The 27,233-nt window shown below is 47.9% G+C and overlaps 1 protein-coding gene and 1 non-coding gene across 3 annotated transcripts in view; one reads left to right on the top strand and one right to left on the bottom strand.

The window, feature by feature from the left end:
• Nucleotides 1–27,233, bottom strand: part of FBN3 (fibrillin 3) — a 235,163-nt gene that overhangs the window by 13,353 nt on the left and 194,577 nt on the right. For both annotated transcript variants that reach the window (XM_053298377.1, XM_053298378.1), the window contains exons 53-64: nt 23,851–23,976; nt 23,449–23,568; nt 21,794–21,916; nt 16,374–16,505; nt 12,058–12,183; nt 10,943–11,149; nt 7,841–7,966; nt 5,681–5,803; nt 4,063–4,179; nt 2,966–3,094; nt 2,419–2,538; nt 1,064–1,295 (exon numbers count right to left, since the gene is read on the bottom strand). In XM_053298377.1, coding sequence (XP_053154352.1) covers nt 1,064–1,295; nt 2,419–2,538; nt 2,966–3,094; nt 4,063–4,179; nt 5,681–5,803; nt 7,841–7,966; nt 10,943–11,149; nt 12,058–12,183; nt 16,374–16,505; nt 21,794–21,916; nt 23,449–23,568; nt 23,851–23,976 — 1,681 coding nt within the window. The remainder of the gene's footprint in view (nt 1–1,063; nt 1,296–2,418; nt 2,539–2,965; nt 3,095–4,062; nt 4,180–5,680; nt 5,804–7,840; nt 7,967–10,942; nt 11,150–12,057; nt 12,184–16,373; nt 16,506–21,793; nt 21,917–23,448; nt 23,569–23,850; nt 23,977–27,233) is intronic.
• TRNAA-UGC (transfer RNA alanine (anticodon UGC)) lies at nt 7,550–7,621 on the top strand. Its single transcript has one exon. It is a non-coding gene; the product is annotated as a tRNA-Ala (tRNA).

Raw genomic sequence — 27,233 nt, 5'->3', positions numbered from 1 at the left:
ATCAGCAAAAAAATTCTCTGTACAAGAGTCCTGCTCCTATGTCTTGTTGATCAGTTACCCCTGCAAAAAATAGAGGGGCCCGCTCCCAGCCGTGCTGGGAGCCCAGCGCTGGCTGAGGCATCACGCAGACAGGGCCACGCGGTCCCTGTGAGCCCTTTGGGGGCAGGGAGCCATCTTATTTATTAATTATTTCTCTATGGAAACTGCTTTGGAAACTTTTGTTGAATGGCGGTATACAAATATGTGTCATCGTTGATTTGGTTTGTATCTGACTGTCAGCAAATGGGTTAGGAAGGGGTGTTTATTTTTATCTATTTATTTAGCTCATTTTTATATTGCCCCGAATATAAATATCTCTGGGCGGTTTGCAATTTTGTTGCCTATACTTGCCGCCATCTTGAAACAAGGTAGCACATTGGCAAAAAAGCCTCCACACTTGTCGGCATTCCCTAGGTTCCCCTCTTGCGCTGTGAATGTGGCTTACATCAAACTTTAAACACAAGAATTACTAGGGGGATACACAGAGATGACCACTTAATGGCGCAGTGGAGAAATGACTTGACTAGCAAGCCAGAGGTTGCCGGTTCGAATCCCTGCTGGTATGTTTCCCAGACTATAGGATACACCTATATCAGGCAGCAGCTGAAAGGCATCATCTCATACTGCGTTGGAGGAGGCAATGGTAAACCCCTCTTGCATTCTACCAAAAGAAAACCACATGGCCCTGTGGTCGCCAAGAGTCAACACTGACTCGACGACACACACAGACAGAGACACGCGCACACAGCAATGATGATCTCTGAAGCCTTCTTCCCATCAAAAAGTAGGCTAAAAATGTACCCATGCCTAGATCTGTCTGCGGGCACCCCAAAAGCAGGGAGAGGGTTGATGCCCAGGGCTGCAGAAATCCACTAGTCTACAAGTCTGTGATGAGTGAAAAATGATGCCTGGCAGTGAAAAAAAAGTCCTGATGAGCAATGTACCAACGGAGCTTGACAAGTAGAATATTTTGTCTGGCTGATAAAGTGAGCCAACATTTCTTCACCCCTGTTGATGCACTTACCCCTGGCCTGCCCGGAAGTACCCACTGGGGCAGCCACACAAGTAACCACCCTCCGTGTTGGAGCAGCCATAGTTGCAGGGACTTCCGCCTGCAGTGCATTCATTCACGTCTTGGCAGCCCCCAAAGGCCTGGTCGAAGTCGAAACCGGATGGGCAGATGCACTTGAAGCTCCCCAGGGTGTTGTAGCAAGAGGCCGACCCACAGGCTGTGGAACTGGAGCATTCATTCTCATCTGTGGCCAGAAGAGGGAGGCATGTTAGCCAAAGCTCAGGGGCAGCAGCACACATCAATACCCGGGGTTCCCCGACGGTGAGTTCCCACATGCTGTTAGACCACAGCTCCCATCACCCCCTGCCTTCAGCCATTGTAACTGGGGGCGATGGGTGCTATAGTCCAAAATCTGGGAATCCAAAGCTGAGAACCCATAATCTCTACTCACAGGTGTGTTTCAAAGTATCAAGATTTGGCCTAAATTTGCAAAAAAAACCCCACACACACAAAACCCCCCCACAGAATTCTGCAAGGTCTATAGATGAATTAATGAATTAAAGTATTAATATGGGTGGGCATGATGAGGAAAATGACTCAAAGCAGTCCCATTGAAATTAAAAGGACAAGCTGGATAATGCTGGATTTGTCCTTTTAATTTTAATGGGACTACTTTGAGTCATTTTCCTCACCATGTCAGCCATTGTATATCAATTAAGGTATATGGATGTATATTGGTATTATACATTAATTAACTAAACCCAATTAAATATTAGGTGGTCTTATTAATATTATACATTATTCATTCAATGTCCATGCCACTCATCTGTCTAAATATTCGCAGGGAGGTTTGCTTCTTTATAGCAAAGCAGGGATTTGAACCAGTATCCTCACACACCTAGTCGGACTCCCTCACCACTGTACCTCCCCCTTGGGTCTGATCCTGCAAGGCAATTCTTAAGTTCTTCAGGGGCCCCAGTTTCTCACCATCAGAGCTGGTCTTGTGGTAGCAAGCATGAATTGTCCCCTTTGCTAAGCAAGATCCACCCTGGTTTGCATTTAAATGGGAGACTATATGTGAGCACTGTAAGATCTTCCCCTAAGGGGATGGGGCCGCTCTGGGAAGAGCACCTGCCTGTTTGCATGCAGAAGGTTCCAAGTTCCTTCCCTGGCAGCATCTCCAAGACAGGGCTGAGAGAGGCTCCAGTCTGCAGCTTTGGAGAAGCTGCTGCCAGCCTGGGTAGACAATACTGAGTTAAATGAACCAATGGTCTGACTCAGTATATGGCAGTATATTCCTTTGTTCCTATGTCCCATTCAGAAGCAGGAGGGGAGGGGCCTGTAACCAGCCAGAGGCATCCACTTACCCACACACTGGTTCCACTGGTAGTGCTGGACATAGCCTTGGGGGCAGCCGCAGCGGTAGCCCCCCAGCACATTCTGGCAGCCATGCTGACACCGGTGGTTCCCGTCACACTCGTCCACATCTGCCCACAAAGAAAAATAGGCCCTGTGTCATAAGTCCAGCCCAAAAATGATAGGCAGGGCCTACGAAGCTTGGGACTGTGCCCTTTACCCCAAAGACATGAATACGACAAATATATATATACCGCTTTTCAACCAAAGTTCCCAAAGCGGTTTACATAGATATAAATGAATAAATAAGAGGGCTCGCAATCTAGAAAAGAAACATAAGATTGGCACCAGTAGCAGCCACTGGAAGGATGCTGTGTTGGGGATGGATAGGGTCAGTTGTTCTCCCCCTGCTAAATAAAGAGAATCACCACTTTAAAAAGGTGCCTCTTTGTTCATTTGTCAAAGATATGTTGGGATGGGTTTGAGATCTTCCATCGACACCCCTGGCATGCTCCTTCACCCCCTGCCCCCGCTCCCCACACGTTTGCACCCACCTACCTTCACAGCTGCTTCCAGAGCTATCGAGGGTAAACCCTTTCTGGCACTCACAGTTGTAGCTCCCGGGGGTGTTCAGGCACTGGCCTTTGGCCCCACACAGGGTGGGCTGCGATGTGCATTCATTGTTATCTGCAAAGGGCCAAGAGATTGTGGGGGGAGGTGGGTGGGTGCAGTGAACAACCTCCTAGCAAGACTCATGCCTATAACACAGCTACCGACATGCACAGGGACTACATTGGGGCCTTTTTAGTTGGAAAGGAGGCAGAGAAAGGGGGCCTGTTAAAATCATGGTAAAATTATGCATGTTGGGGGCAGGGAGAGGTTTTTCTCCCTCTCTCATAATATTAGAACCTGGGGTCATCCATTGAAGCTGAAAGCTGGGAGATGCAGGACAGACCCAAGGAAACACTTCTTTTTTAAAACAACATGTAGTTAAATGATGGAATTCTCTGCCACAAGATGTGGTGACGGCCAGCAGCTTGGATGGCTTTAAAAGGGGCTTAGATACATTCATGGAGGAGAGGTCTATCCATGGCTACTAGTCTGAGGGCTACCTGCCACCTCCAGCCTCAGAGGCCAGAGGCCTCCCAATACCAGTTGCAGGGGAGCAAGAGCAGGAGAGAGGGCAGGCCCTCAGCTCCTGCCTGTGGGCTTCCAGCGGCATCTGTGGGAAACAGGATGCTGGACTAGATAGGCCTTGGGTCTGATCCAGTAGGGCTATTCTTACATTCCTATGTGCTGTTTTGTTCTATGGATAATGAATCAACCAACCGTGCTTGGAAGGGATTTTCCACAGATCAAAACTGGATAGCAACCTGGGGGATCTTTGGCTGCAGATTCCACAGTTTGCAGCTTGGCTCACCTACTTGAGACAACTATTTTCCTGGTAAGCACCTTGCTGTGTTGCTGTCTGCCTGCAGCAGGACTAGAGGGTCTCGGCGGCACTGTGGGGCGCAGCAGTCCTGCTTTGCCATTAGGGCAGCAGCAGGAGCTAAAAGGGGAGGGGGACAAACCCGCACCCACCCTGGTGTTGTTTGGGTGCTGGAGACCCAAGAATCGTCAGTCCTCCCCTTTGAGGGGGAGAATAGAGAACTCACCAATACAGGAAGAATGATGCTGGGTGAATCCGGGGGGGCACTTGCAGTTGAAGCCCCCAATGACATTCACACAGAGGAACTGGCAGTTGTGCTGTTTTGTGGAGCACTCGTCCAGGTCTGAAGCAACAAGAAAACACACCTGGGTTATTCTTTCTGGTAGTGCCGCTGTAAGCCTAAAAACCCGGGGACGGGGGCTAGAAGGGCCTCTGGGCCTTTCTCACTGGCCCCACATGACTCTGCCCCCCTTGATCTCCCCCACTGCGGTGCCTGAGGTGGGGTGCCAAACGCAGCCTGGCTGGGGGCAGCCCCCTTTCAGAACTGACCCTGGCAAACCTTGAAGGTGGCACAGGGGGTGGGGAGGAGGGCAAGGGTGCCTGTGGCCTCCTCTTCTCTCCTCAGGCTTTGTGCCAAGCTTGACAAGGCCACAATGGACATGGCTGGGGATGATGGGAGTTGTAGTCCATCAACATTTGGGGGCCCAAGGTTAAGAAACCCTGTGCTACAGCATCCCTGAGAGATGGATCTGCAGCCTTTGTTTGAAAACAACCAGCAAAGGAGATCACATCACTGCATGAGGCAGACTGTTCCACTGTCCAACAGCTCTTACAGTCTGTCACTCCTTCTTCTATGAGACAGCCCTTCAGATATTTGAAGACAGCTCTCAAATCTTCCCTTAGTCTTCTCTTATGTTTAGCCTGCAGTAACACCTTCAATCATCCTTCCAACTCTATGAATAAAAAGGATTTTTAAAAAAAATCATCCTTCCAACTCAGCTGCTTCAACCATTCCTCATAGGACTTGGTTTCCAGACCTTCACCAACTTGGTTGTCTTCTTCTGAACCCATTCCATTTTTAAACAAGTTGTTAGTAAGAACTAATCTGCCTACTTTCCTTTCACTATCCCTACAACTGGACTAAATTAGGTTCAAATAGGTTAGGTGGTCTACAAGTTAGGCCTCTTGCGCCTCAAACATTCTCACATCTGCCATCTTGGATCAGGGTGGATGACATAATTACAAACTACATCACTGAGGGGTCCTTATGTGTCACTCACTACAACTGTGCCAAATTTGGTTCAAATCAGTTAGACAGTCCACACCACTTGTACCTCAAATGTTTATGCATCTGCCATCTTGGATTGGAGTGGATGACATCATCACAAACTACACCATTGGGCCATCCCTATGTGTTCGTACAGCTGTAGCAAATTTGGTTCAAATCAGGCGGTTCACAAGTTAGACCACTTGCGCCTTAAATGTTTACGTGTCCGCCATCTCGAATTGGGGTGGATGACATCATCACAAACTACGCCATTGAGGTGTCCCTATGTGTCCCTACAACTGTACCCGGTTTGGTTCACATTGGTCCAGGCATTGTGAAGTTGACAGTGGGGGACACTCCCACGGACATATGGAATGCTGGGTGATGGGAAAATAGGCTAAAAAGAAATGGAATAATGACTATTTTCAGTGCGTCCATTCCATTTTGGAAACAGGATCTTGTCATTCGGGACTCTGGCACCTGGGGGTGGGTGGGAATTCCGGAGGCATTTCTGTCTAGAGCAGGGCTGCGCCGAAACCCAGGTTACTCTGGCTTTGGGATCGGCCCTGGTGGTTACCTTTGCAGGTCTTGCCGTCCTCCTGCAGGATGTAGCCCCTGGGGCAGGAGCACTGGAAGCTGCCCTCCGTGTTCTTGCAGATGAAGTTGCAGGGCTTGGGGGACTGGCTGCATTCGTCCAAGTCTGAGGGCAAGAGAATCAGGAGGAAAAAGGGAAGGGAAATATTCCACACACCTTCCGAGTGCTCCTGGTCTCATGATTTGGAGAACCCAGCTTCACAGCTATCTATGTTCTATTTCTAAACTCAGGATTTCTTTGCAAACAGGGGTTAAGGATTGGGGTGTCTGCAGAACCAATTTTCACAGTTTGGTCTGAATTAGAATCGAATTTGGACCAGACCATGGGCCATGAACTGGTTCGGGGAATTCTGACCAGATTTCCCTTTACAGACACTAGAACCACTGAACCATTTTGCGGGTGAACTGGGTTCAGTCTGGTTCAATTGCAGACTGGATCCCTTTGGCAAGGGCTGGTCCGGTCCATGACTGAACCAGACAAATCAGCCTGATTTGCGGTGGACAGGTTCGATCATGGACTGCTTCAGCACACCCCTAGTTAAGGACACTCACTGTGCTCATGGGGGCCCATTGGCTGAATAGCTGTGATGTCACAGAAGCCAAAAGGGTCAAAGCTGCCACAGCTCTGTGTTCAGCTTTGCCAGGACAGACAGAATTTTTGGAACTCACTATCACAGCATGTGGTGATGGCTATTGCCTTAGGTAGCTTTACAAGGGGATCGGATTTATAAGGAATGGCTTGATCAATGGATACTAGCCATGACTAAATGGAACCTCTGTGTTCAGAGGCAGTCTACCCTTGAATCCCATTTGCTGGGGGACTGTTGCTTGTGCTCTTCCTGGAACCATCTGGTCAGTCACTGTAGGAAACCAGACGCAAGATTAGATGAATTTTTGCAGGGTGCTGCTTAAGTTCTTAAATGAGACCCTATTGGTTGAACTTCTGTGGTGTTGTGGAACTGACTCTCTTCAGGCCAGCATGGTGTCCTTCCCAATGGCTGTTGCTGAGATCTCCTTTGCAATTCCTTTTAGACTAACGACATCAACAATGCAATCATTTTATTTCCTCCCCCCACAAGCAATGGAGGACTATAACAATAATGCATTGTTAATTTAGCATCATCATCATCATCAGTTGTTCTCAATGGGTTATGCTCAGTACAGAGCCCTGCCAATCCAAGAGAGGGGTGCAACTAGGACCTCGTTTCGACCATGCTCAGAGAGCCTCCATTATTCCCAATGGGAGGCTTGTTGCTGCAGTGGTGACACAGTTCTTAAGAGCCATGGAGGTGCTCCAAGCTCAGTAGAAGCAAGGATGCGGTTTGGACCCCCATGTAGCCAGTACCTGCCCCCTGCTCTTCCAAGGGTGCCGTGTAGGTAAGCCCCTAAAAGTAGCTCTCATCATTATTGTCACTGATGATCATTGATCAAAATCAATTTTGAACAATGATTTTGATCAAAATCAATTTTGAACCATCATTTGAACAATTTTGAACAATGATCAAAATCATTGTCATCATTTTAGTCCCTGGATAATTAGGGGCTCTTGAAGTATCTCTGCTAAAGGACAAAGTGGCATATGAGAGCTTGTTATCTCAGATGCGAGGATCAGAAACATTTAAAGAAAGAGGTTAAAAATGTCTCAAGGGCACAGTAACAGAAATGTGACTGCAGCTGTGAACCAAAGCGTGTGGCTAAAGCAAACCTGAAATCACACTCCTTGTCAACAAAGGGTTAGAGATAACAATTTGATAACAAAGATAACAAAGAGTCAGGATAACAATTTGGAAACTACTGTGGATACCTCTGCTAGTGTAAACATGTTCCCAAGACAAACAGTAGCTCAGGAGATGGGGCTGTAGCTCAGTGGTAGAGCATCTGCTTTGCATGCAGAAGGTCCCAGGTTCAATCCCTGGCAGCATCTGCAGGTAGGACTGGGAAGGACTCCTGCTTGGAACCCTGGAGAGCTGCTGCCAGTCAGAGCAGACAGTACTGAGTTAGATGGACTAAGGGTCTGACTCAGTATAAGACCACTTTCTACATCCCTAGTAGCATGCAAATGTTTCTGTCCTCGGAGGGGTGTGACTGAGAACCAGGCCACAGAAGGGGATGCCGATTCCACCAACTGAGCCAGACCACTTACCCTGGCAAGCGGTGCCCGTGATGTCGGTGGTGTAGCCCAGGCGGCAGTGACAGCGGAAGGAGCCCATGCTGTTGATGCACTGGCCGTGTTTGCAGAGGTTAGGGAGCACCTTGCACTCGTCGATGTCTGTGTCGAGAGAAGGAGCGTTACATCAGTGCCATCCCGTTCAGGAACGACCTGCAATAGGGATGTGCACGAAGCCTCTCGTGCATATCTGGGGTGGTGGAGATCCGACGCATTAAAAGGAGGAAGGCAGGTCTTACCTGGCCCTCCATCACTCCTCTGAGGCACTGTCAGTATTAAATGACTTGATGCGTGGCTGCAGTGCTCCCAGCAGCCTGCGGGCGGCATGTGCGCAGACACCATTTGTGTAGTCAGCATGCAAATGGCATCCGTGCACAGGCAGATACCATTTACGTGCTGCTGCTGCCGCCTGCGGGCTGCTGGGAGAAGCACTGCAGCTGCGTGGTGTTTAATATGGACAGCGCCGCAGTGGAGTGGCAGGCGGTGGCGGAGCAGCAACAGAGGGGCAGTTAAGACCTCTCTTCCTTCTTTTAAAGCATCCGCTCCCCCCCCCACCACCACCGAAACAATTCGGCTGGGCAGCTCGAAGCGTTCTGGTGCCTCGAATTAGAGGTGCCGAAATGCTTCATGCACATCCCTGCCCTGCAATTCTTAGCATTCCTTGCTGGAAATCGCCAATGAGATGACTTCAAACATGAAGGGTGGAGTGAGCCTGCCACCGCACTCTTTTGTGGGTGGAATGAGTCACTCACTCCCTTTCAGGACTGGCCTGTCCACTAGGTGCAGAGCGGAGGCAGGCACTGTCACCCCGGCATGAATAGCCGCCCTCTGCACGGTGGCTGGGGTGGGGTGGTGGTGGTGAGGAAGGAGTCTCTACCTTTTAAAATCCGCAAAACCTTGGCTGCCACCCCACACTTCTGCCCAGCCCTGCACAGAGTCCGTGCCCGCTTCATGCACAGCCCCTGCTGCTCATCTGGCTGTCGTACATGCGCATCCAACAGTGGCCAGGGGAGCGGTGGGGTGAATGGTGGTGCGGACTCCGCACAGAGCTGGGAAGCAGCCTTGCAGCCTTTTAAAGGCTCCCCTTCCTCATTGCCCCCACCCCACCCCCAATCTCAGCCAGGGCCAGCTGCCAAGTATGACTTTGGAATCCCTCCCCCTAATTTTAACTGAATGTGGGTGTGCCAAAGTTATACCTCACCAAAACATTTAGGGCTGGCTCTGTTCCCTTTCACCATTTGGGGTGTGTGGAAGTAATGGTTTTGCCTCACCAGTCAGATATTCACAAATCACTGAAATATTCAGTTCAGTGCATCAGTGAATTGGACAGCAACAAGCTGATTGAAGTACTTTGCGGTTCCTTTTCAAAGTGTTATGATTTCATTCTGACTGCAGTAGAGTTAACCAAACAGCCCTAAAGTGCAGTGGAGTGCACAGAAGTTACTTTTGCCCTGCAGGGGGCACTGCTGTCTAACTCGCCTCTGCTGTGAAGGATGCTCTTCACTGGGTCCCAACTGTTTCCTTTATGTGGACCACAACATCATCATCGAAGGCTTTTGTGGACCACCACATAAGCAAGCCATTTTAAACATTTTTAACAAAGCCTGTGGCTGAAGGGAGTCAAACTTATATATCAAGGGGTATTAAGAATGCAGCGATTTTTAATTAGAATTAGAACTGTCTAATTAATTAATTGATTGATTGATTATTTCTAAAACATAGTGAATTACATTGTGCATAATAAAGTAACATTGAATATGATATCTAAGAGATACATGAAATTATATTATTATTGTATCATCATTATTTTTCCCACCCCACCTGCACGGACCACAGGTGGTCTGTGGACCACAGGTGGTCTGTGGACCACAGGTTGGGACTCACTGCTCTGGTTAAAGGGGCTGCGACTTTCCCAGAGCACCTAAAATACAGTCACTCTGGGCAGTTCTCAGGGTTCAGATTTTGTATGCAAAAGGTGGCAGGTTCAATCCCTGATATCAGCAGTAAAAATGGGAATCTCAGGGTGGGGAAAGGCCTCTATTGGTTCATGACTGTGGGCAGTTTCTACTAGTCACAGGATTGAGCAAGATAGACCAAGGGTCTGACTCAGGAGAAGCCCTATATGCTCTGTTAAGAGCTGGTCTTGTGGTAATAAGCATGATTTGTCCCCTTTGCTAAGAAGGGTCTGCCCTGGTTTGCATTTGAAAGGGAGTGTCATAAATCTGCCAGGCTAGCCAGACGAAGCGTAACAGAGGCAGAAGCAGAACAGCAAAATCTAACAGGAATAAATTATACAAAACTAGGTCCAGTCCGAGTCAATCCAATACATTCAACAGAGTCCAAAGCGAAATCCACAGGCAAGGTCAACACAGTCTAGGGTCCAAACACGGTCAAGGTAATACATGAACACAGCCGATTAGCTCACAGGAAACTGTTGTTGCTATCAGCAGGGTAGCTATGCTACAGACGTCTTAAATAGGATGACCCCCGGTGCTGTTAATTAAGAGTTGCTGAGTCAGCAGCTTTGCCTGTTGTTCTACGCATGCGGCTCCTTAACTCTTGCTGTCTCTTGGAGCGGCGCCTCTCCACAGCTGAGACCGGTTGCATCTCCTCCACATGAGCTGTCTCACCTGGCTCTAACTCATATTCGACTCCCTGTGCGTCCAATCCACTGTGCTTTGCAACTTCTGGTCCTTGCCCACCCACCTCTGCTGTCAGCTCTGTCTCCGCCTCCAACTCCTCCTCAGAGTCTTCAAGCATGCCCATGACAGGGAGACTACATGTGAGCACTGCAAGATATTCCTCTTAGGGGATGGGGCCGCTCTGGGAACAGCATCTGCATGCTTGCATGTAGAAGGTTCCAAGTTTCCTCCCTGGCATCTCCAAGACAAGGCTGAGAGAGACTCCTGCCTGTAACCTTGGAGAAGCCACTGCCAGTCTGTGTAGACAATACTGAGCTAAATGGTCCAATGGTCTGATTCGGTTTAAGGTAGCTTCCGATGTTTCTAACATGGATCTGAGTACTATGAGACCACAAAAAGACAGAAGCAAGATACATCCCAACAGAGCCACACTCACCTCTCCCATCAGTTGTATAGCCTGGCCCATGGGGACACATCTTCTTGTAGTGGGTGGTGCCAGGGAGTGGGCAGAGTTCGCACTGGGGGCCCCAGCCTCGCCCTCCGTTGCAACAGCACTCCGACTTTGTGACCTGGTGGCGGTTGGTGGACGACATCTGGCACATGGTCTGGAGCACTTCGGTGAAGCAGAATCCCTGGCGGGTGTCTGGGGTGGACAGAGATGGGCAGTTCTCAGTGTGCTCCACAGGGCCTGGACTCTAGCATGGGAACAAGCTCCAGGCAGGGTAACAACAGGTGGAGTGAGCCTCAGCTGTACTCCACTTACAGTCAAAACATTTTATGCCCCTTTGAAATCTAACCAAATTTTTGAAACCGAATGCTCTGTGTTTAGAATTCCCAAATTTCCTTTTTAATGCTTGATTTCTTTTTGAACATTTTATTTCCGATTTCTTTAAAAAATGTGATTGATCATTCTTACTGATCAATTTTAAGGTCATTGAATTAAGACTCACAATTTGCTATTTTACGTATTTGCTAAATACACAATCTGGCAAGCATCTGTCACTGTGAATATTGTAAAATGTTCTAATTAGAAAAAGATGAATTTGGATGTCTTTGTTTTCTCAAAAACCATAGAAAAAAATAAGGTTCCTCAAAAACAACCTTTTCCGCAAATGTGTTTCAGTTCTAGCACTGACACAGCACGCTGCACTTTCTTCATGGCCAATTCCTTGGGCCAGGGGAGGAATATCCACCAGGCTATTGTACAATAACTGCAACCCTTGTGTGAAAAAAACAAGAGCGCATGAATTGTCCCCTTTGCTAAGCAGGGTCTGCCCTGGTTTGCATTTGAATGGGAGACTACATGTGAGCACTTTAATATATTCCCTTTAGGGGATGGGGCCGCCCTGGGAAAAGCAGAAGGTTCCAAGTTCCCTCCCTGGCATCATCTCCAAGATAGGGTTGAAAGAGACTCCTGCCTGTAACCTTGGAGAGGCTGCTGCCAGTCTGTGCAGAGTAGACAATGCAGAGCTAGCTGGACCAATGGTCTGACTCAGTATAAGGCAGCTTCCTATGTTCCAAGAGGGAGCTGTGCATAGCAGTGGTGTTTACCAAGGCACTCGGTGCCAGAAGGGCTGGCCTGGAAGCCTTCATTGCAGTCACAGCGGTAGCTGCCCACGGTGTTCATGCAGCGCCCGTTGGGGCAGATGCCCGGCTTGGTACGGCATTCGTTCTCATCTGGGAGCAGCAGGGAGTGAAAGGAGAGGAGGTCAGGGGCAGTATAAAGAGGCAGAGCTGCACCTCGTTCTTTTATAGTGTAGAGATTCTTTCCTCCAATACTTGCATCCTAATATGTGCATCTCATAAACTCTATCCACACATTACATGCAAGTTTCTAAAAAGAACCTTAAGACCCACCTGTTTTCTCAGGCTTTTAGTTAGTTGATTTTAAACTTTTTGTTTTACTTCATAAAATTGTTTTAATCATTTCCCCCTGTTTTGTATTTGTTGCATTTTATTTATTTATTATTTATTTAAAATATTTATCCCCCGCCCCTCCAGTACACTACTGTTTTGGGTGGCTCACAACATTAATAAAAAGATACAATGTAAAATAAGACTAATAAAGTTAACCAATTTAAGTTAAACAAGTTAAAAACAGGCTAAAAACACATCTAAAATTACAATATATTTTTTTAAAGTCCCAAATGAGAACTTAGCTTAAAAGCTAAAAACTGAGTAATATAAAAACTAAAGAATCTACCAGATATAAACAGAGATGAAACATTAAAAAGCCTCTCTTAAAAAGATGTGTTTTTAGTTGTTTTTAAAAAACACTGAGGGAGGGAGCATGGCGAAGCTCTTCATGGAGGGTGTTCCAAAGCCAAGGGGCCACAACCGAAAAGGCCCTGTCTCTAGTCCCTGCCAACCTGATCACTGTTAGTGGTGAGGCCATGAGCAGGGCCTGAGATGATGAGCTGAGGGCCCTGGCAGATAGGCATTAATTATGCTTTATATTTGTGTGTTTTAAATTATGTACACGCCTAGGGATATGTATATCAGCTGGCATATACATATGGTAAGTAAGTAAGGTCATGGTGGACAGCTGGTTGAAAATGTCAACTCAATGTGTGGCAGCTGTGAAAAAGGCCAGTTCCATGCTAGGGATCATTAGGAAGGGGACTGAAAATAAAACGGCTAATATTAGAATGCCCTTATACAAAACTATGGTGCGGCCACACCTGGAGTACTGCGTACAATTCTGGTCACCACATCTAAAAAAGGACATTGTCGAACTGGAAAAGGTGCAGAAGAGGGCAACCCAGATGATCAGGGGCCTAGAGCACCTTCCTTATGAAGCAAGGCTACAACACCTGGGGCTTTTTAGTTTAGAAAAAAGGACGACTGTGAGGAGACATGATAGAGGTCTATAAAATCATGCATGGTGTGGAGAAAGTGGATAGAGAGAAATTCTTCTCCCTCTCACATAACACTAGAACCAGGGGTCATCCCATGAAATTGATTGCCAGGAAATTTAGGACCAACAAACGGAAGTACTTTTTCACACAACGCATAATCAACTTGTGGAATTATCTGCACAGGTTATCTGAAGATAACTTCATGGAGGGGAGGTCTATCATTGGCTACTAGTCAGTGGGTTATAGGCCACCTCCAGCCTCAGAGGCAGGATGCCTGCGAGTACCAGTTGCAGGGGAGTAACAGCAGGTGAGAGGGCATGCCCTCAACTCCGGCCTGTGGCTTCCAGCAGCATCTGGTGGGCCACTGTGTGAAACAGGATGCTGGACTAGATGGGCCTTTGGCCTGATCCAGCAGGGCTGTCCTTATGTTCTTAAGTAAGTAAGTAAGTGTACAGTGTATGCAGTTATGGATCAGTATGCAGGTACATTGATTCACATGTTATGTTGAATCCAGGCACAGTAGTCCAGTTCTGATCTACATCCTGCATTTCAGGGAGGGCCTGTACCTAGGTTTACTTTTAAGACGAACACAAATGCAATCATTCACACAAACACGTGTATGAATATACAAACATCTGTACATGCATACAACGACATCATGGCTGAATAGGGCATGTTGTAGCACAGGCACTAAGAGACTGAGCTATAGATCAGGGAGTAGGCCTGAGGCAGAAGTTGTCACAGGAGAATGTTCACTTCAAAGTCTGAGGGGGAGAGGGGGCCAGAAGCCGCCTCTGTTTTCAGGCTGAGGAAAAGGATGGCGGGGGTGGTGGTGGGGTAGAACTGATCATTGTTCTCTGCAAAATGGCTGCCGTTTTCTCCTGAGAACCCCCACACAATGGAAACATAACCCTATTCGGACAGCAAGGCAGTTCGTGATGAGGGCAGGACAAGTGTCCAGCCCTCATTTGGGAGCTGAGTGCTGTTTTCCCAGAGGAAGGCTGAGACCTGTTGAATTACACAGCTCCCACTGTGAACTTTGACCTCCAAACTGCCTGAAATGGCCTCCAATTTTACCACCGACCAATGGAGCTGTGTGGGGCTGGCCCATGATATTGTGCTGCCTGAGGTAAGGGGCCCAGTGCTGCCTTGGCCCATGCACCCTTTCAAACCCAACCCTTGCCAGCGATGAAAGTGGTGCGGGATGTGGGGAGCAGGGAGGGCTGCCAGCGGCCTCCTCTTCTCTCTCATGCTTCTTCCCAGCTTGGCAAGGCGTGTGAGGAGAGGTGCTCTTGCCAAGCTGCCAAGGGCCGATCGGTCCCCATAAGCTGCTCCGAAGGCAAGAGCAAGGGGCCTCCTGCCACCCTGCTGATGCCCCATAAGCTGCCGCCTGAGGTAACTGCCTCACCTCTCCTCATGCAAGGGCTGTTCCTGGAGCAGTGATGATGGGGGAGCCATTTCATCTCAGCCCTGGCATGAAAAACCCTGATTTGAATCTCCCCTCTGCCCTGTGCTCACGAAGGAGACACAGCCAAGCCCTCACTCTCACAGTTTCAACTTCTGAAATATGGGGTCAGTACAGCTGGCCTACCTTTAAGGGCTGTTGTAAGGGTGACAAATATATACATGCATGCATGCATAAACACATACGCACGTACATACATGAAAATTACATCTGCTATTACTGCTTTTGGAGTTACGGTGCATTCCGCGCCCAAAATCTGCATCCCTGATCTACAAATTCTGCTGAAGCCAACTTTCGGTACAAATGCAAAAATCTAGAACATTTTCAACATTTTAAAATGTTAACCCTATCTTGTGGGTACATTTTTCAAGGCAATCATGTTAATATTTACATGATTGCCTTGAAAAATGTACCCACAAGATGAGAACTTCTCAAATTTAGGACTTTAGATCAGGGGTGGGCAAACATGGCCCTGCAGCTGTCGTTGAACTGCTACTATTATTACTATACCGTTTTTCAACAAAAGTTTCCAAAGCGGTTTAAATAGAATGAATGAATGAATGAGATGGTTCCCTGTCTGCAAAGGGCTCACAATCTAAGAAACATAAGATAGACACCACCACCAGCCACAGGAGGGATGCTGTGCTGGGGTTGGGTAGGGCCAGTTGCTCTCCCCCCTGCTAAATATAAGGGAACCACCACTTTAAGACGTGACTCTTTGCTCAGTTAGCAGTGCAATCAATTGGGCTGAGGATGATGTAGTTCAACCATAGCTGGAGGGCCACGTTTGACCACCCCTGCCTTAGATACTGGCTTACATCCCACACAATGCTCCATCTCCCTTGTCATGGAACATGTGCGCAGTTGCACAAGAGCACTTTTGCACAAACATGGGAAATTGCACAACACAGTTCCATTGGAAAAAATGGCCATTGCTGCTCAGCTTCAGCCCTCCTGCAGATGTTGGCCTACAGTTCCCATAATCCCTGGATACTGGCCACTGTGGCTGGGGATTATGGGAGTTATAGTTCAAAAACAGCTGGGGGGCCTAAGTTTCCAGCAGGGCTGGAAAACGCAGGTGGGCAATTCCCCGCATCTGTGTATGAGCGCTCTTGCGCACCTGCGTGCACGTTCCATTTCAAGGCAGATGGAACGTTGCACAGTATGACAGCCACTGCTATTAAAAACAGCTCAAGATCTCCAATAGTATCTCCAATGGATGCTCAAGCTGAACCAACAAAAAATCCACTTCTATTCAGGAGTATAGAAACTCACATTTTTAGGAAGCATATCTAAGCAAGGAGAACTTCCTCACACACATTTGCTTCTGTTCTGAAATCTAAATAAAATCAGGTACCTTGACCAAATTTGAATGCTTTTACATAATTAATTTTACACTGATTAGCCAAAGGGACTTATATGGAGATCTGAAGGACATCCAGCTCAGTCTCTTCTGGATTCAGACATCTCAATAAGGATCACCCAAGCATTTCCTCACAGTCCTGAGGACTAGAAAGCTGACTCTTTTAAAAGAAGTGACCCACCTGTGCAGCCTTCGCCATCAGGCCTGCGTTGCATCCCAGGTGGGCAGATGCAAGCGAAGGTCCCAATGAGGTTCTTGCACATCATCCCACGAGATTCACAGTCATGCATCCCCTCAGTGCATTCATCCAGATCTGCAGGGAGAGAGAAACGAAGCTGAGAAACGGATCTGGAAGTTGGGGCCCCCACTTGTTATGGGGGTTTGCTTTTTGGATTGTTTGTCTGGACACCCTTCCCTGAATCCCTTCACGAGGTGCCTGGCAAGGAGGACCTGTATTTTAAAGTCCAGGAAAGATGCGTGTATGCGTTGGCAAGAGAGAGGTCAGAAAAGTCACATGTGCAAGGGACCTTTAGGGGTCATGTAGCGGCATCATAAAACTGATGGCATCCTAAAAATGACTTTCTGCATACATCTTTTAAGCCCTTTCTGAGACTGGAAAAGGTGCAGAAGGCGGCAACCAAGATGAGGAGGAGCCTGGAGTACCTTCTTTATGAGGCAAGCCTGCAACATCTGGGATTTTTTAATTTGGAAAAGAGGTGACTATGGGGCGACATGATAGAGGTGTCTAAAATTATGCATGGAGTAGAGAGAGTGGACAGAGAGAAATCTTTCTCCCTCTCTCACAACACTAAAACCAGGGGTCATCCAAGGAAACTGAAGGCCAGGAAATTCAGGACCAACAAAAGGAAATACTTTTTCACACAGCGCAACATTAATCTATGGAATTCTCTGCCAGCAGATGTGGTAATGACCACAAGCTTGGATGGCTTTAAAAGTGGCTTAGACAAAGTCATGGAGGACAGGTCTATCAAGGGCTACTAGTCTCAGGGATATAGGCCATCTCCAGCCTCAAAGGCAAGATTACTGTAATGCGCTCTATGTGGGGCTGCCCTTGTATGTGGTCTGGAAACTACAGTTGGTTCAGAATGCGGCAGCCAGGCTGGTCTCTGGGCGATCTAGGAGAGACCATATTACTCCTATATTGAAGGAGTTACACTAGCTGCCGATATGTTTCTGGGCAAAATACAAGGTATTAATTATAACCTATAAAGCCTTAAACAGCTTGGGCCCTGGATATTTAAGAGAACGTCTTCTTCGTTATGAACCCCACTGCTTGTTGAGATCATCAGGAGAGATCCGTCTGCATTTGCCACCTGCTCGTCTGGTGGCTACTCAGGGACGGGCCTTCTCTGTTGCTGCCCCGAGGCTTTGGAATGCGCTCCCTAGTGCAATAAGAGCCTCCCCATCTCTGACAGCCTTTAAAAAGTCTTTAAAGATGCATCTGTTCACCCAGGCTTTTAACTGATACTGTTTTGATTGTTGTTTTAGAATATTGTTTTAAAAAAATTTAAATTTTTGTTTTAAATTCTTTGTTTTTGTTTTTAAATAATGTTTTTAATGTTGTTTTTATCTTGTTGTAAACCGCCCAGAGATGTAAGTTTTGGGCGGTATAAAAATATGTCAAATAAATAAATAAATAAATAAATAAGCCTCTAAATACCAGTTGCAGGGGAGCAGCAGCAGGAGAGAGGCCATGCCCTCAACTTTTGCCTGTGGGTTTCTCAGAGGCATCTGGTGGGCCACTGTGCGAAACAGGATGCTGGACTAGATAGGCCTTGGGCCTGATCCAGCAGGACTGTGCTTATGACCAAGAAATCAGGATCCCCAGTGCCCGTCTTATGCTTGCTTCAGTAACTCACTTGATTGCTTTCCTTCCTGCATTCCTCAAGAGGCATTAAGAGCCAGCCATCCCCATCTCTCAGGATCACTCAGTCCGAAGGTAAACAAAAGGGCCATCTTCCAATCCATCTGGATGATTGTTCCTGTCTGGTGCCAGGGCTGACACATATCCCCTGCCAGAAGTGTTCACCTTTTGTTCTGCCATCAGGTGGGCATTCCTATGTGCCTGGAATTTTCCAGGCACATGGTTTTTGTCCTATAAAAGGGGGTCCCACAAGTTCACCACTCTCTTGCTTTCTGGACCTGCCCTTGGGTTTGAGATTCCATGCCATTGTCATCCGACAGAAAGTTATGTTAGGAGATGCATCATCGTCCTGCCCTTTTTACATCTCCGGGAGTTTGCTGTTTTTCTTTCCCAAGACACCCTGTGCAGGGGGGAACAGGGTCTTTTTTGTGGTGGCAGCTGGGTTAGGGCCAGGAATTTCCTCAAGTAGGCAGATTCCCCCTGCCAGCCACCTTGGAGCAATATTTCTTTAAACCTCAGTGGACCCCTGATTGTTCTGCCAAGCATCTTCGCTGAACGTTAAACTCACTTTAAACTGAAAATGGCTCTCCCTTCAACCCCCTGGCGCTTATCTGGCAAGCCTGGGAGCACCTATTTCTGGGCCACCTCAACCCAGAAAGGAATGCTTCAACTCCATTTACAAGCCCCCAAAGTCAAACTATGGCCAGAAAGCCAAGCCACATCCTAGGCACAGGAGTAAGGAGCCAACCCCCCGCTAGGGGTGTGCACAAAAGCAGGTTGCCCAGTTTGATTTGAGTCCGGACTGGACTTGAACCAAACCCGGCATGTTCGGTTTTGTGCATGACCTGGCCTTGCAGAGGCCCATTGGGCATGCGCGGCGGCCTCCAAAATGGCCGCTGCCACCGGAGGAAGGGCTGGAACGGCCTGGAAATAGGCCAGACCAGCCCTTTTTAGAAAGGGAGAAGGCCAGCGGGGGGAGGGGGAGATGGCAGACCCTGCCCCCTGCGGCCGCTGCTAACAACCCAGACCCAGCAATGAGTGTTTAATGTAAAAGATTTTCCCCCACAAACAGAACTTGTAAAATGGCTCTGAGCTGTCTAGGGGGGTTTGGCTTGAGGTCGAGCTGAACCGGGCCTGGTCCAGCTCGAGGGTGAGCCCTCAAGCCAGCCCGTTTCGATGGCAAACCAGCTCGGCCTCAAGCCGGTTTGCACATCCCTACCCCCCACCCCCGCCGCCTCCCGCTTTCCCCTGTCTAGCTTTTCTCAAGTCTGTTCAGGCCTCTCTCTCAAATTGGCCTGCTCCCTTCCTCGGAAGTCCAGCGGGACCAGTCTGGATTTTGTGCCTGAGTCTTTTCGGGTGTCTTAGTGCCTGACTCCCTGATTCTTTCTCCCCCCAACTCCCCCGCCCCCCAAGGACTGGGGCTGCTGTGTCTTCCTTCCCAATGTGTGTGAGTCTCTTCTGTCCTTGTCTTCATCCACTGGTTTCCCTTGGCCCTCTGTTGTCTGTGATTTGTCTCTGTTGGCCCCTCATCCCCTTTTTCTCCCCAACTTTGCTCCACTGGCCTTCTGGAAATCCAGATGGCCTCAGCCAGTCTTGGCTCTGTTCAGGGTAGCTCGGTCTACTAGTCTGCCCCCCACCCTGCCATGTGTTCTTCTAGTCTGTCTGATCCACTCTGCCTTGACTGCCCAGTGTTAGGAACATAGGAATCTGCCTTATACTGAGTCAGACCATTGGTCCATCTAGCTCAGTATTGTCTTCACAGACTGGCAGCGGCTTCTCCAAGGTTGCAGGCAGGAATCTCTCTCAGCCCTATCCTGGAGATGCTGCCAGGGAGGGAACTTGGAACCTTCTGCTCTTCCCAGAGTGGCTCCATCCCCTGAAGGGAATATCTTACAGTGCTCATGCATGTTGTCTCCCATTCATATGCAACCAGGGTGGACCCTGCTTAGCTAAGCGGACAAGTCATGCTCGCTACCACAAGACCAGCTCTGCATGTTTGTCCTACTCCCTCCTTTGGTTCCTGGACTGACCCCAACTCTCTCTCTGTATCTGAACTTGTTTGGGCTCGGTCTGCCACTCTCTGCTTCCCTTATGTTGTTTGCTCCGTCTTTTCTTTTTGCCTCCTTCCCTGTTCCCCCTCTTCAGACCTTCCTGGACCAGGGGCCCGAAGGTAGTTGGGTCCCTGCCTTAAGTACATCCTGCTGCCCCCCTGGAAGTCCAGAGGGGCTCAGCTTGCTCTCTCCCCCCGGACTTGCTTGGGAATGCACTGCCAGCTGGTTGGGTTCCTCATGTGGTCATCTAGTCTGACCCCCATTGTAACCCTCTACTTAGTGTCACTCTGCACATGCCTTGCACTTCTCTCTGGCCCTCTGGCCAACCCCAGTCCTCCCTGGGCTTGTTGTGAGTTCCATGTTTCTCAGATATTACGTGCCACGTCTTCTCCTTGCTACAATTTCCCACTCTCTCCCTCCTCCTATAGAGTGTTCACAGTATAGACACATGTAGTCAGCATATAGATTCAACCATATATGTGTTCATTTGATTAGCCAGGTAATTAAAAGTGAAGGTTAACCAGTAGCACCCAGACATGTATTTCATCTTAAGTGTTCCGTGTCACATGGAAATGCCCTGCATGTTCACTCTGTAATCAATAAAATATATTATCTGTTCCCTGCTGTGTCCCTTCCTTGTCTTGGATCAAACTGCCTGTTTTAAAACACCCCTTCTGATCCCAGAGGGGTGGGGTAACACCCCCAAATCCCCCTCGTAACACACCTGCCACTGTATTGCCTCTCCCCATGGTCGCTAGATTTAAAAAGGAAGAAAAGAATGGAGCAGAAGAGGAAGTGTGGAGGAGAGGCAAGTGGTGGGCAGTGTCTCCTAGGAAGCTCTTTGTTGGGAGACACTCTAGCTTATCACTCCTCTCTCCTTCACTCTTCCCCCCTGATTCATTCTCCTCTTCCTTTTCAAAACCAGGGAGAATGAGAGGGGGACGGAGAAGGATTGCATTTCATGTCCTGAGGCACCACCAGGTAAGGGGAGATGCGAGTTCCAGATCCGCTGTGCCTTTGCATAATGCCAGATGGCACCTGTCCCTTTTGAGGATGAGAGTTTCAACATGTTCGCTTCCTGTCTGTTTCACTTTCAAGGTAGCCTTTCAAGGGAAAAGGACTCACAGGAACATGGAAAATACCACACAGGACACCTTTCCCCACTTGAACCCCCACGTACCCCAAGATATTCAACAGTTGCATTCCTTTGAGGCATTTGCCTTTCTGAAGCTAGGCAAGGTGCGGGGCCTTTTTTGTGGTGGCAGCAGAAAAAAGCCTTGGCTGAGGAACTGCCTGCCCAGAGAGGCTTGCCGGGTGCCAGGCCAATTCTGCTAGACCTTTTGGAGGCTCATAAAAACACTTTATTGTTCTCCAGGCCTTTGGGTGTGTGTAGATGGAGTGTTTTTAATTGATGACTCAGTTATCATCTCTGGATTTGTGGTAATTTCCATGTATAATATTTTACTAGGATTTTTTAAAATGGGAATTCTGTTGTTAATACTACCATGATGGCTGAATGGATGGATGAACAGGCCCACAGACAAACAAATGCAGGATTCAGCTTGATGGGATACAGATATGCAGACTAGGAAGAAAGGAAGGAAGGAAGGGGCAAGCAGACAGACAGGCACACTTTGGTTTAGCCACCTTGCGGAGAATTCTTACCTTTGCACATTCTCCGGTCATCCCGCAGGGTGTACCCAGATGGGCAGGTGCAATCATAAGAGCCGAGGGTGTTGATGCATCGAAAGGCACAGAGCAGCGGGTTCAGGGCACACTCGTTGATATCTGGCAGATGGGGAGTAAGAAATGTGAGAGCTGTCCTGTCCTGCTGAGCCTTGAGGGCGGCCACACAGTGGCTTAAGCCCATCCTTCATGGGGTTGGGCTTAGCAGCCATTGTTAGCTCTACGAGCTAAGTGGACACTGCATGTACAGGGGCAGTGAATGTGAGTTATTTAATTTACCTATTATATACACTACCTTTACAATATAATAATTTCACAAGGCAGAGGACATTGAAAAGTGGGAATAATCCAGAAAAAAACCTACAGTACAATATTAAACATAAATATGACTCAAAAGCAGCATGACTATCTATCTATCTATCAGCAGAAAAGATGAGTTGCTAGCTGGCAAAGAGGATGGAAGTGCTTCTGCCTTTGCCCTGCTTAGGGTTCCTGGAGGTGGGCATTTGGCTTGGGCCATCTGGCCACTTTTTATGGAGGTTTATCAATTGCTAGCAGTCACAATAGCTAGATGGAACCTCCATGCACAGGAGCAATCTCCTCCTGATGACTCAGAACAAAGAAGAGGGGAAGGCTATGGCCTTCAAACCCTGCTTGTGGCCTTCATAAGAAAGCCCTGCTGGATCAGGCCAAGGCCCATCCAGTCCAGCATCCTGTCTTCCCGGAAGCATCTGGTTGACCGTGGCTGGACACAGGATGCTGGGCTTGATGGACCTTTAGGTTTGATCCAGCAGGCTCCTCTTCGGTTGTTAGCCATTGTTGTTAATGCAACCTCCATGATCAGAGGCAGTCTACCACTGAGTACCAAGTGCTGGAGGCAAGGAACACAGGAGGGTTGTTTGCTTACTGCCCTGTTCATGGGCTTCCAGAAGGCATCCGTTACAAACAGTGGCTGGCATCCAGACTAAGTTACCCAATGGTACTACTCGGGAATTACTCAAAAAGATATACTAAATTCTGTATATCTCCGGGATCGCCTCTCTCGGCCGGTTGTATCCTGGCCTGTGAGGTCTTCTCAGCTGGCCCTCCTTAGTGTCCCAGGCCCTGGTGTAGTGCGTGGTGCCTGGGCCAATAGGAGGGCCTTCTCTGTGGCTGCCCCTCTTCTTTAGAACACTCCCTCCCCCAATTCGACGGTATATCAGAAAAGTCAAATAAATAAATAAATAAATAAATAAATAAATAAATAAAATAAATTTACACAAGACTGCTTCTTGTAAATTTAGTCAGCGTGTCAGCCAGGATGGTGGACTAGACAGAGGCTCTTCTATAGACACAGCCGTGTCAGGAACTAGAGAGGCTGTGTGTGCATTCACTGCCACGCTTTGGACGTTTTTAAAGATGCTTCACGATGGAGGATTTAGTCCCGCCAGGGATAAAGGGGGCCAGATGCTCCCCATCAACGCTGGCCCGCAGAAGAAGCAGAAGGAAGGCTCTGTTGGAGAAAGGAGAATCTGGCCGCAGCTGGGGTTTGTTCAAAGCACTGCATCTGGTGGGTGCTGTTGTGTGGGTGGTAGCTGGGCAAGGGGGCTGGAGCTGGGCCCCCGCGGCCGAAACGGCAACACTAGCCCCATTACCTTCGCAGGTCATCATGGGGCCCGGCTCGAATCCCTCGTCGCACGCGCACTCGAAGCCGCCGACCACGTTGCTGCACGTCCCGTTCCCGCAGGGGTTCCCAATGGAGCACTCGTCTGTGTCTGGTGTGGGCAGAAGGAGGAGAGAGGGCCGAGTGAGGACTTCTGGGGTTGCCCTCTGAGCTTGTATGGCTGCAGGCTTCAATTGGGAAATTAATCTACCACACCTGTGCCGATCGATCGGTTCTAAATTGGACGGGGTTGAGTATTGGGAGCTAATTTTGTTCTGGTGTGCTGCTGCGATATGGAATGTTTGTTTTTTTAAAAAACTACTACGGAGGGCCTTTTCTCTTCAAACAACGTGGTAGTTTTTGCTTATTCAACCGAAACTGCCCCCCCGCTCACCCACGCAATGCACTCCGGTGAAGTCGAGGTTGTACCCGAAGGGGCACTCGCAGCGGAACGACCCGTCCGTGTTAATGCACGCCCCGTTGATGCAGATGCCAGGGTTCTCGGAGCATTCGTTCACATCTGGAAGGGAAGCCGGAAAGATCACAAAGGCGCGGCAAATGGATGCAAAATAAATATTGTGCTTTTCTGAAAGCGGGTCTTGATGGGAGGTTGTTTAATGTTCCAGAACCACCTCATGGGTACAGGCTGCAAAATAAAGGGGTTTCCCAGCAGCTATATGAAACCCCCCTGCTAACTGAGTAAAGAGGCGACTTTCAAAGTGGTGATTCCCTTTTTTTGAGCAGGAGGAGAGCAACCAGCCATATCCACCCCCAGCACAGTACCTCCAGTGACTGTTGCTGGTGTCTATCTTATGTTTTTCTTTTAGATTGTGAGCCCTTTAGGGACAGGGATCCATCTTACTTACTTATTCATTCTCTGTGTAAACTGCCCTGAGTCATTTTTGGAAGGGCAGTATAGAAATCAAATCAACAACAACAACAACAACAACAACAACAATAATTTATTAATAATTAATGGAGTTTGGACTAGACAAGTGTGCTGCATTAATAACGAACAGAGGGAAAATAAGAAAAACAGAAGGAATAGAACTGCCCAATGGAAGCAAGATCAAGAACCTGGAAGAGAAAGAACATTACAAATACTTGGGCATTCTCCAGGCTGATAACATCGCACACACTGAAGTTAAAAGAAAAATTGGAAGTGAATACATCAGGAGAGTTAGAAAAATCCTCAAGTCCAAACTCAATGGCGGGAACACCATATAAGCCATAAACACCTGGGCTATACCTGTTATCAGATACACTGCAGGGATAATAGACTGGACCGAGGCAGAGCTAGAGACGCTAGATTGTAAGACCAGGAAAATCATGACCATCAATCATGCTCTGCACCTCCACAGTGATATCGATAGGCTATACCTCCCTCGCAGCTCAGGTGGAAGAGGAATGCTGCAAGTCCATCAAACAGTAGAGGAGGAGAAAAGAGGCCTTGAAGAATATATAAGGGACAGTGAAGAAGATGCACTTCAAATGGTCAAGAACGAGAAACTATTCAACACCAATGAAACAAAACAGGCCTACAAGAAAGAACAAGTCAAGAACTGAGCAGAAAAATTGAGAAATAAGCCACTGCATGGTCAATATTTACACAATATAAGTGGAAAATCAGACATCACCAAGACCTGGCAATGGCTTAAGAATGGCAACTTGAAGAAAGAAAGAGAGGGTTTAATACTGGCTGCACAAGAACAGACACTAAGAACAAATGCAATAAGAGCAAAAGTAGAAAAATCCACAACAAACAGCAAGTGCCGCCTTTGTAAAGAAGCAGATGAAATAGTGGACCACCTCATCAGCTGTTGTAAAAAGATCGCACAGACTGACTACAAACAAAGGCATGACAAGGTAGCAGGGATGATACACTGGAACATCTGCAAAAAATACAAGCTACCTGTAGCCAAACATTGGTGGGACCATAAAATTGAAAAAGTTGAAGAAAATGAAGATGTAAAAATATTATGGGACTTCCGACTACAAACAGACAAACATCTGCCACACAATACACCAGATATCACTGTAGTCGAGAAGAAAGAAAAACAAGTCAAAATAATCGACATAGCAATACCAGGGGATACCAGAATAGTAGAAAAAGAAATAGAAAAAATCACCAAATACAAAGATCTACAAATTGAAATTGAAAGGCTGTGGCAGAAAAAGACCAAAATAATCCCAGTGGTCATTGGCGCCCTGGGTGCAGTTCCAAAAGACCTTGAAGAGCACCTCAACACCATAGGGGCCACAGATATCACCATCAGCCAACTACAAAAAGCAGCTTTACTGGGAACAGCCTATATTCTGCGACGATACCTATAACCGTAACAAGATTGACAATAAAATTCGGCCATCCCAGGTCCTTGGGAAGGACTCAATGTCTGGATAAATCCAACCAGTCAATAACACCTGTCTGACTGTGTAAACAAGAAATAATAATATCCAGCCTATGTGAGCCCTTTGGGGACAGGGAACCACCTTTATTATTTATTTATTTTTCTATGGACACCACTTTGAGAAATTTTTTTGAAAAGCGGTATATAAATATTTGTAGTAGTAGTAGGCGGCATACTAACAATGTCGAATGAATGACACCCCCACCTTTCTGATCTCCCACACCTATGTGCAGGGGATGGCCCTGGGCACTGCAGGGCTTGAGGCAAGGCCCCAAATGTTGCCTTGCCCCATGGCAGCCCCCTTTCAAAACTAACCCTTGCAAACGTTGAAGGTGGCACAGGGGGCAGGGAGGAGGGTAGGTTGCCAGCAGCCTCCTCGTCTCTCCTCATGCTTCTTGCCAGCTTTGCAAGGAATGTGAGGCGAGGTACGCTTTGGAAAGCTTGCAAGGGCCAGATTGGCCTCACAGAGCTGCCCCAATGATGGCAGCAGTAGGGGCATCTTCCTGCCCAATAATCTGCCGCCGGAGGCGACTGCCTCGCCTCGCCTCATGAAAGGGCCGCCCTTGCCTATGTGATCCACACTGCCTTGCTCCTACACCCATTGCATGTAATATGTAATACTATTCCAATCTGCAAGCAGCTACGGACACCAATATGCACACAGACAAAATCAACAATACACAAGAAGAAGGGGAAAGTGTGGGGATGAGTGACTTCTCTGATCCCGAGCAAACATCATGAATGCACTTTATGTTGCCCCTGCAAGGTCGGGCTTTTTATCCTGCTTCTGAATCTTTGCTTCTCCTTTCTATATTGCTGCAGTTGTGTTTTGACTGTACTCCACCTTCGGTACCCCTTTTTATAGCAGGAAGGGCTTTAATAAATTTTAAGGAGCAGTTAAAGCATGCAGCGAAAATACACGGTTAAAGTAGTATTTTAACAATACACGTTAAATGTATTACTTTATTAAATGTATCATATTATTATATTTTTACAACAAAGCAGTATCTTAACCATGCAGTTGAGCTTATTCAAATGTTTTGCCGCCACCCTCAGGCAATGTGAATATGTGGGGGTGGGTGGGGGGCAGAGCACCAGGTGAGATGGGGGGCTGGCGTGCATCCGCTTCTCCTTGTGTGTTGGGCAGCTGATTGGACAAAGATTTCCTGAACTGGAGAGCTGCCTGTCTTAGGTTTCTTCGGCAGCTAATTATCCCTGCTCCTTCCCTTCCCATCCCTTAAGGGGAAAGTAGCCATTAGAGATAAGATAAGGCAAGGAAAATGATGTACAGCCATCCCTCACGAACCGCCGTTTTACCAACTGCGGTTCTGAGTATCCACGAACGGGAAATTGTGTCCGTTCTCGTCAA

Source organism: Hemicordylus capensis, chromosome 2 (assembly GCF_027244095.1).
Source record: "Hemicordylus capensis ecotype Gifberg chromosome 2, rHemCap1.1.pri, whole genome shotgun sequence".
Lineage (NCBI taxonomy): Eukaryota > Metazoa > Chordata > Lepidosauria > Squamata > Cordylidae > Hemicordylus > Hemicordylus capensis.
The sequence above is the reverse complement of the archived record's forward strand: the minus strand, read 5'-3'. Positions and strand labels throughout refer to the sequence as shown.